Source organism: Cannabis sativa, chromosome 8 (assembly GCF_029168945.1).
Source record: "Cannabis sativa cultivar Pink pepper isolate KNU-18-1 chromosome 8, ASM2916894v1, whole genome shotgun sequence".
Classification (NCBI taxonomy): domain Eukaryota; kingdom Viridiplantae; phylum Streptophyta; class Magnoliopsida; order Rosales; family Cannabaceae; genus Cannabis; species Cannabis sativa.
Genome location: NC_083608.1, coordinates 17,415,776 through 17,438,467, shown reverse-complemented (window position 1 = coordinate 17,438,467; position 22,692 = coordinate 17,415,776). Strand labels below are relative to the sequence as shown.

The 22,692-nt window shown below is 32.5% G+C and overlaps 2 protein-coding genes and 1 pseudogene across 2 annotated transcripts; all 3 read right to left on the bottom strand.

Annotated features, from left to right (window-relative positions):
• Positions 1–1,297: 1,297 nt before the first annotated feature.
• Positions 1,298–2,940, bottom strand: LOC115700785 (short chain aldehyde dehydrogenase 1). The gene is made up of 2 exons (XM_030628429.2): positions 2,356–2,940; positions 1,298–2,260 (listed from the first exon to the last, which is right to left on the bottom strand). The coding sequence occupies exons 1-2, from the start codon at positions 2,400–2,402 to the stop codon at positions 1,417–1,419; spliced, it is 891 nt and encodes a 296-aa protein (XP_030484289.1). The 5' UTR covers positions 2,403–2,940; the 3' UTR covers positions 1,298–1,416.
• Positions 2,941–3,416: 476 nt separating this feature from the next.
• Positions 3,417–14,252, bottom strand: LOC115699843 (uncharacterized). Its single transcript, XM_061103178.1, has 7 exons — positions 13,905–14,252; positions 13,398–13,796; positions 12,782–13,209; positions 10,820–12,529; positions 4,395–4,803; positions 4,297–4,302; positions 3,417–3,437 (listed from the first exon to the last, which is right to left on the bottom strand). Exons 1-7 carry the CDS (start codon positions 14,250–14,252, stop codon positions 3,417–3,419), a joined length of 3,321 nt encoding a protein of 1,106 aa, XP_060959161.1.
• Positions 14,253–16,451: 2,199 nt separating this feature from the next.
• LOC115699842 (secoisolariciresinol dehydrogenase-like) lies at positions 16,452–22,023 on the bottom strand (annotated as a pseudogene).
• Between the last annotated feature and the right edge of the window lie 669 nt (positions 22,024–22,692).

Genomic DNA, 22,692 nt, shown 5'->3' with positions numbered 1-22,692 from the left:
AGTGTGGGAATCGGTGAATACAAATAACCTTAGGCAATCCAGCCTAATTGCTCCGCACCACTGTGTAAACTCCTTCAATCTTCGTGGAATACATTTTGACCCAACCAACGTCAAGAAGGCCATTGCTAAAATTGTTATAGATGAAGTGAAGTTGGTCATCAAAAAAGACAATCATTCACTAGAGGAATGGGCGACGAGGGATTTGAAGCCTTTGAATGAGGATGCAGAGTTGGAGGTCTGCTTTGTAACTTTTGTTTTGGGAGCTTAATAACATGAGTGGCTGAGAACATGTTATACAATAATTGAATCCAAGCTTTCTAGGAGTATAAACAATTGGATTTAAATCTATAATAAGTTATAGATTAACTGTTCACATTGAATTAATGGTAAATAAGGAATTAGGAGATAATTAGAAGCGTAAAAGGGTAATTTTGACCAACTCTATGAACTAATAATTGGTGGGTAAATTACTTATATTAATTATATCATGTGGACGACTAGTAAGAATTTTGTAAATATAATTTTATATTGTCAAAGAGTGAAATTCCATATTTATAGTGGAGTAATAATGGAATTAATAAACCAAATTATTCTATTGATGAGATCAATAATAATTAAGTGTTTATTGGAGTTTCAAAATATAAGTTCATGGTGCCTAAGTCACCTCCATACATACAACACTGTACAAAGGAAAATTTAATTTGACGAGAAAATTTTTATGAGAACTAATTTCTATGAGAAATAATTCTTAAGGAAAAAATATTAATTTGTGAAAGTTATTATTTTGAATAATTATAACAATTATGAATTATGAAATTAAATAGTATTTAATTATTTAGTTTTATTTGAGAAAATTATATTAATTAGTTAAAATATAATTTTATTCTTAAATAATATTAAACAGAAAAATATATTATTTTAGTGAAAATAATATTTATTTTAATCTTAGTGAAATAAGATATTAGTTAAAATTAATCCATTATTATTTATTGACAAAATAAATAATAAATTTTATTTGTGGTAAAATTGGTAAATCAATTTTAGACCTTAAAATATGAGAGATACGAGTAGGCATAACCCACAAGTACTTAAGAGTACGTATAAGTCATCCATATGCTTGGCAATTAACTGTGGTAAATAGATTGCTTTAAATTCACTAACAGCTTGGTATTGTGGAAAGTATAACCACTAAAAATTAATATTGGAGGATTAAGTGTAATAATAGTTGGGTGGATTTAGAAAAAAACAAAACTCTATATTATTAGATCATTAGATATTTAGATGATGAAGAGCGCAATTGGTAAATTACACTTATTTTATTACTAGGTAAAGAAAACAAATAGACAAAAGGAGAAGGAAAAAAATAAAACTTTAATATATTTGGCTCATAATAACAATAAACAAAACTACCTAAAATTAATTATTGTTTTCATTCATCAAACTTTTCAAAGCCATACTAAACGACCGATTAGTGGTGCTGTAACCTCCATCAACAACAAGATTAAGACCATTAACGTACTTAGACTCATGACTGGCTAAGTACAAGGCAGCCTCAGCCACGTCATCGGGCTCCGGAGCAGGCCCTTTGAGCACGGCCGAAGCACAAATCACGTGATCCACCACGCTCTTGTTTAACCCTACCGCGTTCCTAAGCAACGGCGTTGCTATGGCGCAAGGAGATACAGCATTGACTCTTATCCCGAACTGACCCAGCTCAACACAAAGGTTCTTCATCAGCCCCACCACCGCGTGCTTGGAGGCCGCGTACGCATGAGGCGACTCCCCACTACACTCGGCTGCCACGCTGGAAGTGAACAGTATCACTCCTTTCCTCGCAGGGATCATCACCCTGGAGGCATGTTTGGCTCCCAAGAAAGAGCCAAACAGATTAACCTCAAGTACACGCTTGAAGTTATCATTGTCGGTGACGAGGATGGTAGGGTCCACGTCACCGGTTATACCCGCATTGTTGAACATGATATCAAGTTTGCCGTGTTTGGACACTGTGAAATCAACGAGATTTTTCATGTCTGTATCGTTGGTGACATCGCAGTGGAAGTAGGTAATAATGTTGGCCATGGCCGATACTAAACCTTCGTTATTACCAATGGAGATGAGTATTTCTTGGCAGAGAGAGTTGCCAAGCTCATCTTGGATGTCGGCAATAACAACTTTTGCTCCGTGGTGGACGAATAGTCTGGCTGTGCTTTCCCCTATGCCGCTAGCCCCACCTGTCACTATCGCCACTTTACCTTCTAATCTGCTTATATATTACACAAAGACACATATAATATTATAAATTTAACAGCTAGAGTAGTCCAGAGATGATGTTTAATTGTACAGAAAAAATTATACCTTTTGAAAAAGGGAGGTGTTGAGGTTGAAGAAGTAATGCCGCTCATGTTTCACAACTGTGTAATGGTTGAATGAACTATGTTTGAAACCCTATAAGCATTATTGCTTTATATATATGTAAATAAGTAATTAATGACCTCCATGATCATGGCTATGGCTTGAAATATAATTATTTTATATAAAGCTTGTTACAAAGGCTTTTTTAATAAGTGGAATATTATAAATGAAATAAAACAAGTAGAGGTAGCTAGGAAGATCGATGCAGTTATTAGAATAATTAACAAAGATAGGAGAGATCAATAAGGAAAAGGCCAAGAAGAAAGCTCCAACAGCTACTACTGAATTGGGGAACATAAATCTTCAGTAAAATTCAAGCATCTTGATTATCTCATGTGTGTTACAATTATTTAATACAACTATGTTTTTTCATGTCTCTAAAGTTTTCAAATGTCTAAATTTTTTATTATAGTTAAGGACCCCAGGCCAGCCCTGCTTTATATTAGCTTTGGCATTATATTAACACGAATCGGAATATTATTAAAAAGAGAGAAAATTATAATTTGAAAGTTACGTGAGTATGCGAGACATGGTTTTTGAAACTGAAACTAGTACTGTAGTAAAACAATATTGGGATTAACGTAATGATCATATACTTAAACCTATTAATTATACGGTTGGAGAAATGGAAGTGGTAATAAGCAACAGGGAGTAGTGTACTCCCATATCCTCAACCCCATTAAATATTTTAATCTTCCTATCCGCACCATTTCCGGGGCGAGTAATCTTTCATGGGGATTCATTTACCTGAAAGATAATAAAAATTATATGCAGTTTAGCTGAGTGATTTACGGTCTATAACAATTTTTCTTTTTTGCAAAGTTACAGTGTTAAAAGAAGAAAACTTACAAAAAATACTAGAATTTGGGTTAACTTTTACAAAAATACTATAATACGGAATTTTTTTTCAAAACTACTGTGTTTTTATAAAACACCAGTAGAACACAAAACAGAACAACTCAAAACAACAGTAGAACAACTAAAAAACACCAGTAGAACACTAGCTAAAACTTAACAACAGTATACTGCAGTATGAAACATATAAAAAACACAATAAAAAAGTAAAATATACTGCCTAGCTGGCAGTATTTTTGTAAAAAGATAACAAAAGTTAGTATACTATCTAAATTTCCCATAAAGAAAGGGGTTTGCTATTGGGCTGGTTCAAGTTTAATTAACACATTATCGTTTTGAGATAAGTTGAAAAATACCAATTTTATTAATCAATTGATCAAATTTATCTCTAATTTTATATTTTAATTGAAACTTACATCTTTTTATATGTATTGTACCCAAAATTTATAACATCGTGTCGTATCATACCAAAAATAATATTTTTTGTGTATACTCGAGCTCGTACCTCTCAAACTCATGCAAACTTAGTGTCATTTCAAAAAACTCAACCTGTATTTACAGCTGAATATAAAATTTGTTTTTCAACAAAAAAAATTACAAATTTTTAATAATACATTTTTTTAAATAAAAGTTGTCAAGCTTGTAACGGAGTTTTTTTTTTTTTTCTTTTTGTAAATAATATAGACATTCATTGAAAATAATTAGAATTTAATATATTAATTAAACAAAATAAAATATCATTCATCCAAACTAATTCACCATCCTCACATTAATTATACAAGAGAACATGAATCAAATTTGTCTTGTGAAAGTTAAACATTAAACTAGCAATATTTTAACTACTAATGTCGTAATTACTTTTAAATTATGCACTTTTTTTATTTTCTTAAAAAAAATAAACGGGCGTAATTTTCCAATAATTTTTAAGTTTATAACACTATATCTAATTATAACTTTTTTCAATAAAAGAGTATATTTGCCAGGGAATTGCCAACCTCATAATTTCCTTTTTTTTTTTTTTAGAAAAACCTGAACCTTTATTAAAACAAACAAAAACAAAGAACTCAAGTTACAAAGGAAGGTAAAGAACCATTTCATATATACTCATTGTCTAATCCTAGACCTACCCTAGCACACACATGAGCAATTTTATTAAGCTCACGAGGAACATGGACTATGACCAGATTAGGACTGAACAACAATGAGTTCTTAATACAAGTGACAATATCATTAACAACAGAATTATGACATTTAGTATTATAAACTTTATCTACTATGCTTTTACAATCAGTTTGCAAAACATTAACAAGAAGCTTGGTGGCTTGCACCCAAGAAATAGCAGTCAAGATAGCTTTAGCTTCCGCAACCTCCGGTGGAACTGAGCCGACAATAGGTATAATTAAGCCAGCCTTAATATCATCATTTTCATTTGTAACCACCACGCCCAAACTGTGCTTCCTAACAGAATTACTAACACCCGCATCTGTATTAACTTTCCATCCTTCATGCTGTGATAATTGAACCTGTTCATTACACCTGAAATTAACATTGTCTGGCTTAAAACCAGGCAGGTTAGCATGCTCATACTCCAATAAATAACTCACAGCCTAATCATAAAGATGCCAAGGTGGCAGCAACTTCTTATTATGGAAGAGATTATTCCTATGATTCCAAAGTAACCAGATAAAACAAAAAAAATATAGCACAATCATATTTATCCAAGAGATCAACAGCTAGTGCAATAAATATAAGAATATTTTATTTAAGGAAATATATTTCTATTTAAGGAAATAAATAAATAATTGATTTTCTGATAAATGAATATTTTATATTCATTGAATCTGGACAGAATCAATTACGTAATATTCTATATATGGTCAGATTTCTATATTCATTACCTGATTTGATTTCCTGAATTAATTGTCAAAATATACTCACAATTAATGTGGCACAGATACTGATGGAGTATCTCACCTATAAATATAGGGTCTCGGTCCCCGAGCTCCTCACTCATTCTGTTTATAACAGCAAAATCCATCTAAAGAGAGTTGAGAGAGCGAGGAAGCCCGATTACCCACATCAACCAGTTTCCTTTGCAGATCAAAGCTTATGTGGGTTTAAAGCTCAAGAATCAATGGCTGGAGGTATTTCGATCCTTAAGTTATATAGTGTATGCGTTTAATTATTTATTACCAAATTTATGTAATTTATTGTTTAAATTAATAAAAGTTGAAAAAAAAAATCTGTCATTAAGTATATTCTTTAATTTTGCATTTAATTGATTTCATATAATTAATTGTACTAATTTGTATATTTACCTTATTTATACAAATTAATTATTAGTACAAATAATTAAGATATTATATGGTTATAAATGCATAATTAATTACATATCATGGAATTAAGCATTTAATATATTATCATACAATAATTATTTTAATTTTTATTTATTTGGAAAATTTATTTTTAATACAATTAATTTTGATTTGTATGATTTAAATGCTATACATAAATTCCTTTTATAGTGCTAGATATATTTAGAAATGTTCAAACATTAAGATAGGTTGAATATTTTATCTAGCACATGAAGTTTCATAAAACTTCAGAGCCCAATACCTAATGTCAAAGTGAAAATATAATTTATATAATTAGGTAGTAGCCACAGCATCCTTATTTGTATAAAATTATACATTAATTAAAATTCACCTTAATGGACATAACTTGTAATTAATTATATAGGTATAATAATTTTACCCCACAGGGATTTTATTATATTTGTATAATTAATTAGGATAATATATTAAATTAAATTCTCTTAATTTACCCCACAGGGAGTTATGGGGATTTAATTTAATAGTGTTATCACAAATTTAATAAAGATAGATAATAAACCTTCATTTTCCTAAACTAATAGTTTAATTAAATCTATCATAAGGTTCATCTAATTTTATTAAATTTAAAATTTAGCCCACAGGAAATTTTAGATTTAGTAAAATTTTAATCTTCAGTTTATACTTTAGTGTCTAGTGAACCACATAATTTTAAATAATTAGGGAGTAGCCACAGCATCCTTAATTATATAAAATTATATATATTAAGTGGATCAAGATCACATAATGGACATAAATTATGTGAACATAATAATCTTACCCTACAAGGATTTTATTATATTTACATAATTAATATGTTAAATTAAATTCTCTTAATTTATCCCACAGGAAATTATGTAGATTTAATTTAATAATTTTATCATAAAGTATAAAATTTTGAAACATTTATAAATAATTAAGTGTTTCATACCTTTCATTGAGATAGAAATATTAAACTTTAAGTTTTTCATAAATTGTGTAAATCTATCATAATCTACATCTAAATCTAATCTTATTAAATTAAAAATTTAGCCCACATGCAATTTTTGTTTAATAAGATTTCATATTTAAGCATGTTTATTCATTGGTAAAAACATGATTCATTTAAACCTCAAAACTATATGTAATTTTATTACATCACTATTCATAAATTTTACCATACTAGTAGAAATTTCCAAAATTTATTCTGATAACTTCATCCAAAATGTACAGTTTTTACTGTATAATTAAGAAAAATAAATCACACTTTATTATCACCAATAAATTTTCAATTTATTGTGTATGAATTCATTCTAATATAGTTAATGTGATTATTAACACATAGTGGATTATTTTAGATTGTTATTCCACATTCATAATTTCTTGTAAGGTTTACAAATAAACCTAAGAAAGTCAATAACTGTGAGCAAATCTTATCCACAGACAAGATAAGTTCTCACATTTAGAAGTTTAAGGAACAAGCAATATAGTAGTGGCTTTGTTTTAAAATTGGCAAAGACCTTTATGTTCCAAGATTCTATTGAAACTTGATTTAGACACATTTAGAGGTCTTTACTACAAATGATGTCACTCATAAAGATATGCAAGTTCAATCTGACAATAAGAAATGTGTTATTAATAAGAATTCTTCTACATTATAGCACCAAAGATTATGGAACATATCTCCACAAATAGAATAAATGTTAGTAAATGGTGGGGATATTCATTACACTTGATTTTACTAACTTTATTTAGAACTTGTGTGAATTTCATTAAGAATATGTATTCCAACAAGTCAAAATCGGTGCATACTAGAATTCTATCATATTAGAAATCATACAAGTCAATTAATTTTGAAGACATGGACTCAAATTTTGCATCTCCTTTTTAACGATTACTCACATAAATAATTTTTCTACAAAAGTATAGATTTATATGTTTCAAAGACATTTAAATCTTAAGTAGAGAAATGGTGCATTTTGCATATTAAGATAGTGAGATCAAATATAAAATGGAGAATACTACATTAAAATTCGTGAGTATGGATAAACTCCCAGTCTATTTGTAAAGTTTCTTTAAAAGCATGAGTTCATTGCCTGATATATATGCTTGGTACACCCAAATTATAGTGTGTAACAGATTTAAGAAACTAAGCATTTTTTGGACATGGGGTGGAGCCTACATAGCAAACTCCAAACTTTCCTAAATCTTTCTCTATTGATACTCTTCAATGGGGTGTACATATCGAATCGTGTTCTAACCAAAGTTGTTTCTCAAACATATTTTGAGTTGTGATAAGGTTGAAAACCGTCTTGATGACATGTACACATTTTATAAATACCCATATATAGTTAGAGTAAAATTGTCAAAGAAAAGATGTGGGCCCAAAACCATAAATGAGCATATTTCATTTGAAAAGCTATAAGGTTTAAGGGTTACATATTTTATTATCCATCTCACAACACTAGAACCGTGGAATTAAGAATTGACTTGATCAGTGGGAGTGATCAATCTAGGAACCTAGTTTCTGAGAAAGATCATTCATATTTTCTCAAACTTTCACCTCAAGTGTTAGATTAATTATGATTCACAACAACCCTTAAGATTAATGGTTATTGAGAATTCATAACTAATCATTAATAATCTACAAGTCATTGATAAAATTCTAATAAGTTATGTTATTTAGTAATTGCTAACAATTTCTAAAATAACATGCATATTGAACCATTTGCTCTTTTAAGAGTTTGTTGGTCCATCCTTAAGATGACTTATTAGAACAGTAAGATCAATGTTTTCTAGTGATTACATTTTGTACAATAAGAGTTCAACTACAATATTAATTTGAGACACAAATTAAATTATAGGATGATAAAGAATTGAAGTTGTAGTACAACATGCCATGAATGAAGAAATGAATATCTTAAAGAGCAATAAAGTTTATCTTTAGTAAAGTTGCCTAATGGGGTGGAGAACATTAATTAAGCATAAGTTTTTTTCACCAATAATATTCATTAGGCAACATTGAGAAACATAAAGATATAAAAGAATATTCATTGCTAAGAAGTTCATTTTGAAATAAGAATCAATAACAAAGGAGATTTACATTCTCGCTTGTTTTTATAAATGATTCTATTATAGACCTTGGCATTTGTTGCTCGTTTCAATTTATTAATCAATTCCAAACAGTGAACTAGAGGAGAAGGTATACAGACTGCCATAAAATTTTTCCTCTAATAGTGGTGAACATATGCAAGCTTAAGATGTCTACCTATAGATTAAAACAAACATCTCACAAATTGGTACTATATCATCTTTTCCTTTAGGTTTGAAAAGAGAATTATGGAAATAATTATATACCAGAAAGTTAGTGGGAGTAATATTTGTTTTATACGTCGACAATATGTTACTTGCAAATGATGGTAAAAGTTTTCTATATAAGTTGAAATCATTCATATCTTAAATTATTATTTTGAGATAAGGAATATAAATAATATACATAATTTTAATTAATTAGAGAGTAGCCACAACATCTCTGATTAAATAAAATTATGTATTATTCATCAGATATAACTTTTATCTTTAAGTATGATAAATTCAACTCGAACCAACATCTGAAAAATGATCTGGAGTGAAAATAAATTAAGAACATTCATTTGCTTCTATTTTAGAAGCCTAATGTATGCCTAAGAGTCTGAATAAGACTTTGCATTTCATTTGTTTCAGGATCGGTAAGTAGTATCAGAATAACTAAAGTTAAGACCACTTTATTCTTCATACAAAGTGATGAGGTGTCTTTAAGATACTAAAAATTATAATCATACATATTTGTTAAGATGAATTGACCATCTAGAAGTATAGTTAACCAATTAGATTCTTCCACACTTCACTGGTTATATTGATTCACGTAAGTCAATATTTTATTACAACCTTAAGATTACCAGTAAGTTATATTGTGGGGAATCTTGATTGTTATTTCCACTATAGAAGTCACATTCATTTATTGTTTTGAGGATACATCTCGTATGATGTATTATAGAGTTTCATAGTAGGCCTAGAGTTCAGAATTACAGTTTCATTAGGCCATTAAGAAAATTCTGCGATAAATTCAGCTACAATATTTATGGCTAATAACTATAAAGTACTGGTCGAAGCTAGCATATCGACATTAAGTATTTAGCCATAAAAAGGCGTGATAAGTGGTCATTAATCACGCAAACTGAATTGGGTAATCGCATATCCTTGACTAAAGGCATGCCGCAACAAAAATTCAAGGATCATAAAGTAAATGTGGGATTCAGTTAACCCATATGCAGTTTTTTATTTGTACAACCAAAAATTATTCAATGAAACTCTAATTTTGATATTTTCTAATATTTATGTGCACCTTAATTTCATCTGAGAAAATTATCGTAAGAGGACCTGAATAAACATAAGGGTTAGGGTTTATTCGCTTAAGTACATTGCCACATAAAGTACATTGTTATATAATAAATATATCATAATACATGGAAGATAATACTCGACTTATAATGAGGACATGTCGCTATGATTCGTATGTTTATTATATAATGGGGAACGTTTGGTTTGAATGTTTTAGTCTAAATGCTGACCAAGTGGGAGAATATAAGAATATTTTATTTAAGGAAATATATTTCTATTTAAGGAAATAAATAAATAATTGATTTTCTGATAAATGAATATTTTATATTCATTGAATCTGGACAGAATCAATTACGTAATATTCTATATATGGTCAGATTTCTATATTCATTACCTGATTTGATTTCCTGAATTAATTGTCAAAATATTCTGACAATTAATGTGGCACAGATACTGATGGAGTATCTCACCTATAAATATAGGGTCTCAGTCCCCGAGCTCCTCACTCATTCTGTTTATAACAGCAAAATCCATCTAAAGAGAGTTGAGAGAGCGAGGAAGCCCGATTACCCACATCAACCAGTTTCCTTTGCAGATCAAAGCTTATGTGGGTTTAAAGCTCAAGAATCAATGGCTGGAGGTATTTCGATCCTTAAGTTATATAGTGTATATGTTTATTTATTCCGCATGTTATATTCACATATATGTTTCAGTTTATACATATAAATTGTCTAACAATAAAGTCATAAATACTTAATCTTTTATTATTAAGATAAAAGTCAAAATATGGAGAATGTTTCCAAGCTTTCTTAATATTCACGCACTCCAGCAAAGCATGCTCCACAGTTTCCCATTTCAAATGACAAAGGGGACAGATAGGAGAAGGTATAATGTGTCTAAGAAATAAAAGGGAGGCAACTGGGGCAGAATTAGATAACACATGCCACACCAGGTGTTTAACTTTTGAAGGAACCGAGAAAGACCAAATTTTAGACCAGAAACGTTTACTCTGATCAAAAGATGAAGAAGAAGGAATATCACTAGAGGTGACTGCTAAATGATATACAGACTTAACCGTGAAAAGACCAGAAGAATTCCTACTCCAAATTAGATCATCACTACAACCATGACCAGATATGGGAAAATTAAGAATATGATCAACAAGCTGATCATCAAAAAACTGGTGAAGCTTAATAGGGTCCCAAGCTCCAGATGGGGAGAGCAAAAAAGAAAGAGTAGAATCAGAGGGAGGGGGAGATGAATATGACTTAACCCGACAGTTTGGAAGCCAATGATCTTCAATAGTGCGAATAGTGGAACCATCACCAACTTTCCAAATAAGACCTTGCTTCATTAAATCTCTTCCCCAAAGGATACTGCGCCAAGTATAAGATGGACTATGACCAGGGCCAGCATCAAGAATAGAAGAATTGGGAAAATAACGGGCTTTTAACACTAAACTGAGAAGAGAATCAGGACACTTAAAGACTCGCCAAGCTTGCTTAGCTAGCATAGCTTGGTTAAAATGAATTAAAGATCTAAATCCAAGACCCCCAACAAACTTAGACTGACACACCATTCTCCAGTTTTTCCAGTGTACTTTTCGAACCTCAGGAGAAGATCCCCACCAAAATTTAGAAATAAGAGACTCAATTTCCCTGCAAATCCTAGTAGGAATGCGAAAGCAAGACATTGCATAAGAAGGGATTGCTTGAAGGACAGCTTTGATTAGAGTCTCCTTACCTGCTTTAGAAAACCATTTATGGTGCCAGGAGTGAATAATGGAAGAAACTTTATCTTTTAAAAAAGTAAAAGACTGATATTTTGCCCGAGAAAGACATTGTGGCAACCCCAGATACTTAGTGATAAACGGCTTATCCTTAAGCTGGAAAGTCCTAAGAAATAGATCTCTAATATCATTTTGAGTATTAGGAGAAAACAAAATGGAGGACTTAGTGAAATTAATCATCTGCCCCAAAGCTTGAGAATACAGAGAGAGGGCCTGCTGCAAAGCATGACAAGAATTACGATCAGCAGCACAGAACAAAATACTGTCATCAGCAAACAGTAGATGGGATATAGGAGGGGCATTTCTAGAAATTGAAATACCATGAAGCAAACCCCTATGATGATAATTCCTAAGAATGGCTGAAAGACCTTCAGCACACAAAATAAACAAGTAAGGAGATAAAGGATCTCCATGCCTGATACCTCTAGTGGGCTTAACATTACCATGCACAGAACCATTAATAGAGAAAGAAATAGAAGCAGAGGACAAGCATTTAAGAATAAGAGAAACAAAACGAACAGGGAAATTAAAGTGAAACATTATGTTACATAAAAAATTCCATTCAACCCTATCAAAGGCCTTAGCCATGTCAAGTTTCAAAGCAGCCCAACCTTTTTTACCAAATTTTCTATTATTAATAGCATGCACCAGTTCATTAGCAATAATAATATTATCAAAAATACCACGACCTGAAATAAAAGCACTTTGGAAAGGAGAAATGATCTTATCTAAAATCCTTTTAAGCCTATTAGATATAATCTTAGATATAACTTTATAAAAAGTGGTACAAAGACTAATAGGTCTAAAATCACCTAACTTATTAGCATGTTGTTTTTTAGGTATTAAGACAATAAGAGTAGAATTTATTTTAGAAAAATGAATATCTTTATTAAGACAGTCTAAAATAGCACTTGTAAAATCTCTACCTAGAACAGCCCAATTCTTTTGATAAAAATAAACATTAAAACCATCTAATCCCACTGCCTAATCCCCAGACAATTGAAAAACAGCCTTTTTAACCTCTTCTGCAGTAAAATCCTGCTCAAGAAACTCCACATCAGGAATTTCCAACCCAGGACCCAAAGCATCAAAAATTGCAGCAGCAGCATCAACATTACAACCCTGAGTACTAAAAAGGTCAGAAAAATGAGAGATAACTAAGTTAGCTATCCCCTCTTGACTATTAACCACATTACCCTCATTATCTTTAAGATACTTTATAGCATTAGTCTTCTTCCTAATAGTGGCCTGCTTATGGAAAAATTTAGTGTTTTTATCTCCAGCATTAAGCCACCTCACCCTAGCCCTTTGTTTCGAATAGACTTCTTCTTTATAGAGAAGAGCATCCAACATTGAATTCAATTTATTCAGATGAAGTCTATCAGCCTGAGTAAGGACATCTTGATTTTGAAAATTCTCTATTTCCTGAGTTAATTGCTGAATTCTAGATTTAAAAAGATGATTATGAGTCTTATTCCAATCTTTTAAATGGTTAACACAATGGGCTTGTTTATCTAAAAAATAACTAAAGTGATTGGAAGGTGAATTATGAGTTAGAAAATCATGCCATTTATTCTGCATAAGGTGATAGAAATCAGGGTCCTCTAACCAACTATTTTCAAAACGGAACCTCCTATTAACAAATTAATAGGCCTACTAGCATCATTTGCAAGAAGAAGTTTTAAAGCACGATGATCACACTCATAATAACCTAAATGATGAAGACTATTTTCAGGGAAAAGATCACACCAAGACTCAGAAGCTACTGCCCAATCTAAACGTTCACTTATAGTTTTATTAGTCCAAGTATATTTACAACCCACATAAGGAAGAGGAAACATAGAAAATTTATTGATAAAATCTGAGAAAATAGACATAACAACCTGATCAGAGGCCTGACCCCCAAGCTTATCAGTACTAAAAAGATAGCTATTAAAATCCCCCATTATTAACCAAGGCAAATGAGAAGCATTATAATAAATATCATGTAAAAGTTTCCAAGTAAAATGTTTCTGAGAATGAACAAGAGAACCATAAAAACAAGTGAAATGCCATAATTCATTAGTATTAAAACAGACAGTACAATCTATATGATTAGAGGAATAGTTTAAAATATTTACAGAAATATCAGCCTTCCACAACAAAAGTAAACCCCCTCCAAAATACTGCCTAGAGATTTCAAGACCAAAATCAAAACCTAACAAAGCTTTAAACCTATCTACCAAATTCGGTTTAAGCCTAGTTTCCATCAAAAAAATAAGAACAGGTTTGTGAGACTTGATCATGTCTGAAAGCCAATTGAATGCTCGAGGGTTCCCCAATCCTCGAGCATTCCAACATATAAGGCTCATTTTCCCGGGCGGATGCCGGGTGTGCTCAGCATCACCCGCCTGTTCATCATCAGGAATTGAAGAAGAGCCACTTACATCAACATCACCAGCTCTAGCTCGCTTAAGCATAGAGCGCATTGAACCACCAACATTAGCTTGACATGCTTGAAAAGTAGGCCTTTTGACCCCAGAAGCACACGCGAAACCTTTACCTCTAACCTGAGAATCAGGCAAGGGGGTTTCCACCACAGAGGCAGGGGAGGCCTAACTTGAGTTGAGGATCAAAGAAGGCAAAGCTTCAGCAAGAGAGCGAGCAGCAGAAGTCAGTTCAGGGTTAACGAAACCCGGGGAATCATTGACATTAATGGAGTCAGTATGCAACGGGGCAGACAAAGATGAACCCGACAAAGAAAATCCCAAAGAGTAGTTAGGATTCACTAGAGTAGGGATCATGACATTATAGGATTGACAAGAACCAGTCAGACCAGTAACCGAAGTTACATTAGAGTTCAGCAGAGGAGTAAAACTAAATGGGTTATTCAAAAAAGGATTAGGGAATTGACTTCCATGAGGAAAGTCAGAAAGGTCCATATCAGTGATAGTTATAGCTGGAGGATGAGGATATTGAAAAGGAGATTGCCTTTCAGTAGGCTTTTCTTTACCTCTAAGAGGGAGATCATAAGGACAAGGAGATGGGGAAATAGACTCATCACACTTTTGAAGGTATGCATGGCAATACTTTCTGGTATGATCAAGTTTGCCACAATAAAGACAATAATCAGGCAGCCTTTCATACTTGAAATCCAGCCATTTGAGGAATTCCTTACCCATCTTAAAGAAACGAACATTGATGCCTCGCCTGATAGGCTTGTTAGCATCTATAAGCAATCTGATACGAAGATAGGGCCCAGTCCCCTCCTTCACAGTGGTATTATCCACTTGAATTAGATCACCCACACCCGAAGCAATGATTTTGGCTAAATCAAAGGACTTACAACGGAAAGGAATACCATACACCTGAACCCAGAAAGGAACATAGTGAAGCTGATCAGGAGTAATGGGAAAAGAGGCATCAGGAGCAGCAAAAATGGTGAGACTCTGGGCAAAATGCCATGGCTGTCCATCAAGAATTCTCCTCTTATCACCCTCACAACCAAAAGTGACCAGAAAGAGCCCATCAGAGTGTTCAGAGACAACTACAGGAAACCTACACTGAGAGGTCCAGACTTGAGATAGAGTTTTGATCAAGGAGGGTCGACTATAGTGTTTGACAGTGAACAGTTTTAAGAGAAGATTGATATTATCAGTGGAATCATCAGGGACATCAGCAAGGGTATAAACAGTGTTTTCATCAGGGGTAAGGGCTAAAGAGTGAGAAGGGAAAGGATTAAGAGCATCCATCGTAGAACTAAAACCCAGAACAATTACACAGAGAGAGAAAGTACAGAAGAAAAATGGTGAAAACCAAATTGACCTAAATCTATCTTTATATAAGGAATAAAATAGGCTATGAAGAGTACCCCTTGGCTTGCCTCTGGTCATAGCTTGGCCTCTAACCTGGGTAGATATCATGATTACTCCATTCTCCCAAGCATCATCAACTCTTTCGATTCTCCTCGCCGCCACCTTAATGAAGGAAATTGGATTTAAGAGATATCTGGTGATTTGATAGTTAGATACTTGGTAGAAGAAAAGAGAAGATAATAAATGCAAATGCAACTTAAGAGCTAAACGAGAGGCTAGAAGATAATAAATGCTATAGAAATTTTGGTCTGAAGAAAGATTTTGAAGATAATATTCGTCAGGACCATTAATGTTGTAATTAATGAAGGAAAAAAAGAAATGATGAGGATTAAAACCCCAAAAGAGGTACCAGATACCACCACAAAACCGATTTGGGTGGACCAAAAACCCAGTTTGGGTATTGGAGGGAAAACAGAGAGCATGCATCCTGAAGGCTCTAGAGAAATCTTGCATTTTTATATTTAATTATTTATTTGAGAAGATATTCAAGCCAATATTTCACCCACATCACACCTTCCAACCTCATAATTTCTTACTTCCAAATTTATGTAGAACCCACATAATTGATTTTCATTTTTCAATAAATTTGTGAATTCCCAAATCCCTCTACTAAACACAACAATAATATCCACATCACTTTAAAATCAACACATAAAAGTGAAAACGACATTAATAAAAAACGACAGCAAATATGGAAAGTAATAGAACCATTTCAAGCAAAAATACAAAACAAACAATACAAGAGTAAATATAACAAATAGCAATGCTTACCATGCAATATTCAATTTCACTAGTACCAAAATTTTAAATTCTCCATATATTATTACTGAAAGCATTTATCATTTTTCAAGGTTGATCTTTATCAGGGTATTGAAACATTTCGAAAGAAAGATTAACAATATTGAAACCTCCATCGATGATAAGGTTATGTACACTCACGTACCTTCCCTCTTCACTAGCTAAGAATAGAGAAGCATTAGCAACATCCTCTGCCTTGAGCGTCACATGCTTTAAGTTCGCAGCCGAGTTCAACAAATTCTCGAGCTCCTCCTCATCAAGCTTACAAGTGGCCTTAGCCATTGGCGTGGCCACGCCATAAGGTGACAAGCAGTTAACTCTGATACCAAACTGTCCCAACTCAACAGCTGCATTTTTTGTAAGGCCTACCACAACGTGCTTTGAGCATGTGTAAGCGTGTGAGTTGACACCAGCAATGTATGAGCTTGCACTCGCTGTCGTTATGATGCTGCCTCTTTTTGCAGGGATCATAACCTGAGCAGCGTGCTTTATGCAAAGGAAGACACCAGTTACATTCACACTCATGACGCGCTCAAAATCAGCCTTCTCGTTGTCTATAATCTGGGGCTTTTCTTCATCTATTACCCCAGCATTGTTGAGCATTATGACAAGTTTTCCATAGGTCTTCCACTGCTTTGTCCACAACATTCTTGATTTGGGATACGTCTGTGACATCATAGTGGACAAATATATACAGTTGTTTTGGCCTAAGGATTGGCTGACCAAGTGGCCAAGTTTGTCCTGGATGTCTTCTATGACTACTTTAGCTCCATGGTGAGCAAAGACTTTAGCTGTACATTAGCCAATACCACTGGCCGCCCCTGTTATAAGAGCTACCTTTCCCTCTAGTCTGAAATATTTTTCAAAGTTGCTAATGAATAAGACTATTTATCCATAATCAATTAACTATTGCAAAAGTTTCAAGTGATTACACAGAAGAAGCAAATCAAGTACCTTCTTGATGCTGCAGAAATTAACGATGAAGTGCTTCGTAGAGAGATCCAATCTCGTTAATTAATAAGTCTTGGAGCCAAGAAAGAAGAGCAGCAATAACTAACAAGAACCTGTTGAGTCATTCAAATAGAATATGAGTTTTTTTTTTTTTTTGGAAAGAAAAATAAAAAAAAATGAGATAAGTTTGGATAGTACTACAAATTGACTAGGCACTTCAATGTCCGTTTAGTGCAAACGCATACAGATTTGAATTATCTTAGGAAATCATTTGTTAAGACAACCTAAAAGCAATGTTCATACAAGAGTGAGAAAATAGCACTTAATAGATATTTGAGTCTCCAATGCAGAAAAAGTCCAACCAAATCAAGAACTTTACTTGAAAAGATTATGTCCATTTGTCACACTATAAAATGATTATTTGGTATGACATAGAAACTATAAATACAAACATACAAAAAGAACAGATTATAGATTGCTTTTTAAGTATAGTTATTTTGCAATACTTTCAGGGACTAGATAATTTATTGAGTGCAAGTAAGCAAGATAGCAATGTGAACTTCCACAAAACAATAGTTGGATTCCTTGTATAGTGGCTTTTCAAACTTCCACACCATAACAGGCTCAAAAGTCTATACTTTGTTTTGACAGATCGACTACATGGTTTAGCAACTCCTACTCATTATGAAATACTAAAAAACAGTTACTTCTGTACATAAATGTTCGTGTTTTTTGGTATTCTTATAAAGACATACATAGACACTCAGACTAGAATAGTATGATGTTATATCAGAAAAATTCACATTAATATAATTTACATATTTTGTGTGTGGTGTACTGATAACTAGGTAAAGTATGAGCCCAATCATGAACGAAGAAATCGAAAACATAATTTTTATATTTAGATCAGAGTGGGCAGAATATGAAATGCTTAAGTGGCATAAATCAACATGCTTTGGAAGAAGATACTTCAAATAAAACAGCATAGCTCAAGTTAGCACTCAAGTTAACGGATATACAGTAATGTCAGATTCAAATACCTCCCAAATCTAAATAATTTTCATATAAAAATGTATGTTAAAAGTGATAAATGGGTATGCTTTTCCATCCAAGGCAGTCCTAGCTGATGATGATGTAGTCTCTGCACCGCTGAACTGAATTAATCCATGCCTACAAATCCAACCAAAATGAGGATGCGCCATAGAGAAAATACACTACAAAAAATAATCAACCTGAAAACCCTCAAAATCTTCAGGGTCAAACAGAATTATCTTCCCTGTAAGCAAAAAAAAAAAAAAGATGCATGGGTTATACCTCCTATGCTAGGGAATCTCAACCCAAATCTTAATCAAGGGTTGGTTACGATCGACCCTGGTACTATTGTCAATCTTACCAAAAGGGTTGCAGAGAAAGATGAGATACTCTTTGCTGCACTCCCGCGCAACAACCAAGTCCCATCAAATAGAAGATTTTAGATTTCGGAGAACCAACACTTTCAACAGGGTTTGGGTGGACGCTGTAAGAGGTGGTATACTTATTTTCATTCAATAATTACTAGTAATTATTATGGTGATAATTAAACACTTAATTACACTATGCATTTAAATATATATAGTAATTATACATAAATTCTTAATATTTTGTTTGGTAAAACAATTAATATTTAAAATAGAAAATTTTTAGTAATTACACAGTATAATTATACTCAATTTTCATGGGAGCTATAAGAATTAGAGAGTATTGAGTTAGAAATTTTAACAAAGAATCATAAGCACAACTCACTCGCTAGATTGATGAGAATGAAATATTTATTAAGTATAAACAAAGAGAGACATAACAATTTGTAGTAGTTCATTCTCTGTATCGCAAAAATAATGGAGCTACATCTACTTCAAGTTTTTATTTTTCATGATATGGTAATTACAGAAAAATGCTAAGTATTCAAGCTCCAGTTTCTAGATCAGCTCTCCTTTTAGAGGTGAAGGATGTCCTTGAAAATAGGAATAAAATAATAAAAAAAATATTGAAAAAAAAATACAAGTTGGTTAGTTTTTACCGTAGATGATGACTTTTTTAAAAGAACATCTTGTTTATTGATTAAGAAAGATAGATGAGAATCACAGGGGGACTTCCCTCCCCTTGATACAAAGCTGGTTGACTAACAACTCTAGCATACTTAGCTACACTATTCGCAAACGAGTTAAAACTACAATTAATAAAAAAGAACTTATAAATAATAAACTTCTTAATTAAATTAACTACTGAAAGAAAAAAAACTTGAGACCTTCCAATCTAGGGAGCATTTGTTCTCAGCCAAAGCTTGGACTACAACATTAGAATTTGAGAGGATGTGGATATTCTTCCACCCTTCCTCATCTGCCCATGAGAAAGCCAAAAAGAAAAGCCCAAATTTTTGCTTCCAAAGATGAATCTGCACTAATTCTTTTAGAACTAACAACCCACTGTTAGGTTATTTTTAGTATTAATTTTAGATTAAGTTTAGTATATTTTTAATTGAGTTTTAATCGTGTTTGGAGCATTTTTTATGCTTGTTATCTTTTATGTGTGCAGATTTAAAATAGAAGAAGATTAGAAAAATATCAGAGAAAAATATGGGAAAAAGATAAAAATATCATGATATTTAAAATAGAGAAAATTGTGCAAGAAAATAAAGCTGAAACTTCAAGCATGAATTGGATGATGTTCTGATTAGATTTTGGAAACATTCAAAACATGAAAGTTCTAGATCTCTCTTTTATCTTTCCGGAACATCTTGAATAGTCCAATTCCAAGTGATATTGAGAGAGTTATGGCCAAAATACTATCAGTCGACGCAGTAGAAAAAATATCTTGTGTGAGGTTTCCCAAAAATTTAAATCCGAATGGGAATTTAAACATGTGTATTTTTTTCCATCTTTTTAGGCCTTCAATGCCTATATAAAGCGAAGAAGGGAGTTGATTTCAGCAAGCAATTTCAGAGAGAAAAAAAGAAAGAATTCAGATATAGAGTGGAGAGATCAACTGCAATATTGGAGGAATACTTCTCAGGATTTTTCAGCAATCTTCTCTTCTTCTCTTCTCTATTTTCATCTCTTTTCTTAAAGTTAATATGTGTAATTGTGCTTCAGTGAACATGTGTAGCTAAACACTTTATTAGAGTTAGATGGATATTGTTTAACATTGTTTATGGTTTTAATATGATTAATTTTCCCCCTAATTTCTACGTATTCTATTTTATTTGTGCTTAATTACTTTTAATTGCCTGATCACCAATTATCTGTCTATGAGTTTGATGCGAGATTTGAGAAGTGAGTGTCAAATATGCTATAGTAGAATAGAACTAAATTTCCATATAGGACGAGAGTACCTATATGGTTTAGATAGCTTATAGGGTTTTTATGCTTAATGCCTGTTGCATGTTAAATTTATCACGAGAGTAGAAAGTTTGCATGTAATTGAGATTTATATATCTGAGAAGACTATAAATTACCTTAGTAAACCTGCTATTGCATAGAAATTAACATCAGGAAAATAATCATATTAGGCCATATTCAATAGAAACAATTGAAATCGAAGCCCTAGTTTGTATTATCTTTAAATTTTCTTGAATAATTGTTTCTTACTAGTTTCTTATTCTTAATTCCTTCTTTATTTTTATTTAACCAAATAGAAGTAAAAGTTTAATTTTAACGTACTTAACTACACTCCCTGTGGACTCGACCTCACTCCTGGTGAGTCTACTACTTGAAACGATACGTACACTTGCGTGTGCAAATTATCGCAGCACCCACATACCAGTAGCTCTACCAATCCTCACTGCAACAATACTAGCTTCCCCTTTAACTCAAGGTGCATCAGTGAACAATACATTGTTTAATAACTCTTCCTCACTAGGACAAAAGGCTATTGTCATTTCCCTCAATAGACAAGAAGTTGCTGCCATTTCACTTTCTTAATTGTTGTTGATATTAGATAAACTAGTGAAAGATGACAGAGCATCTTTCACCTTACCAATAACAATTAAGAGACTGGCACCAGCACCTCTCAAGCAAAGCTCATTTCTCTGATGCCAAAATTCAGCAAAAAGACAACTTGCAAACATGATGATTTCATTCTTGTTTATCGCGTGAGAGTTTGTAATTAAATTCTCCATAAAATGAATCATCGAACTTCCTGGTATAGTCCTAATCTGCATAGGAAACCTCCCCACAAACCACAATGCTTTCAAAAAGTTATAATCTCTAAAAAGATGAAGACCACATTCTTCCAGCTCACCACACAAATAACACTCCTTGTGTAAAATAAAAGACAATTTGTCTTCTGTGAGAATTCTCTAAAGGAAAACTGAGATTCTGGGGTGGATTCTTGCATCCCAAATCAACTTCCAAATGTCTCTTGTAGGAGCAAACCTCCAAGCTTGATCTACACAATAAGCATCTTTAACTGAGAACTGACCATTTTGCTTATTTTTCCAAAAGAGTTGATCCTTAAAAGGATGGGCAATTCTTGGAATTTTTAGAATATGATTCCCACTTCTTCTCCAAATTTGAACTACCATTTCTTCATTCCAATTGTTGCCTATGGACATATCAGCTAAAGTTTGAACCGTGAAACGCTTACTCTTGAGTTCATCCATTGTATCCATAAACTCTTGAAGGTCCAACCATAAATTCACCACTAGCAGCGATAGAGATCGATCATTTTGCTATTGTTTCTCTCACCTCCAAGATACACTTCCACTGATAAGAATCCCTACTCTTTTGTTGCACTTTTTCAAAGTTTTCATGCTTGCAATACTTTCACAACAAACAGGTGACCCAGGGTCTCTCTTCATTTTTTTGCAAGGCTCCAAGCTATCTTGGCAAGTAAAGCTTTGTTCATGATAACTCTAAAAATTAGAGTTATTTTTTCACATTTTTTTTTAACTAAAATTGGTTTAGTTCTTAAGTTTTTAATTTAAGTAGTGAGTTTTTAATTATTTTTTTTTGAATTTATTAGCTTTATTGTAATTTTATATATTTTTGTGTGTTTTTATAATTAATTTGTGATAATATGTTATTGAGTATTTATTTTTAATTTTATTTTAGTTTTCTAATTAATATTATGTATTTTTAGGTGTATTTGGTAGAAAAAGATTGGGATTAAATTGAAGAAATATTGGACAAATGGAGTTAAAAGTAGAATTTCCAAAAGAAAATCTGATCTGGCCTCAAGCAAATCCCACTCTCGGTCAGCTCTTTGACCCCATATGGACCGTTCGTTGACTGATCGAAGGGCTCCCATCCGCGCGTGGTGCTCAAATCTG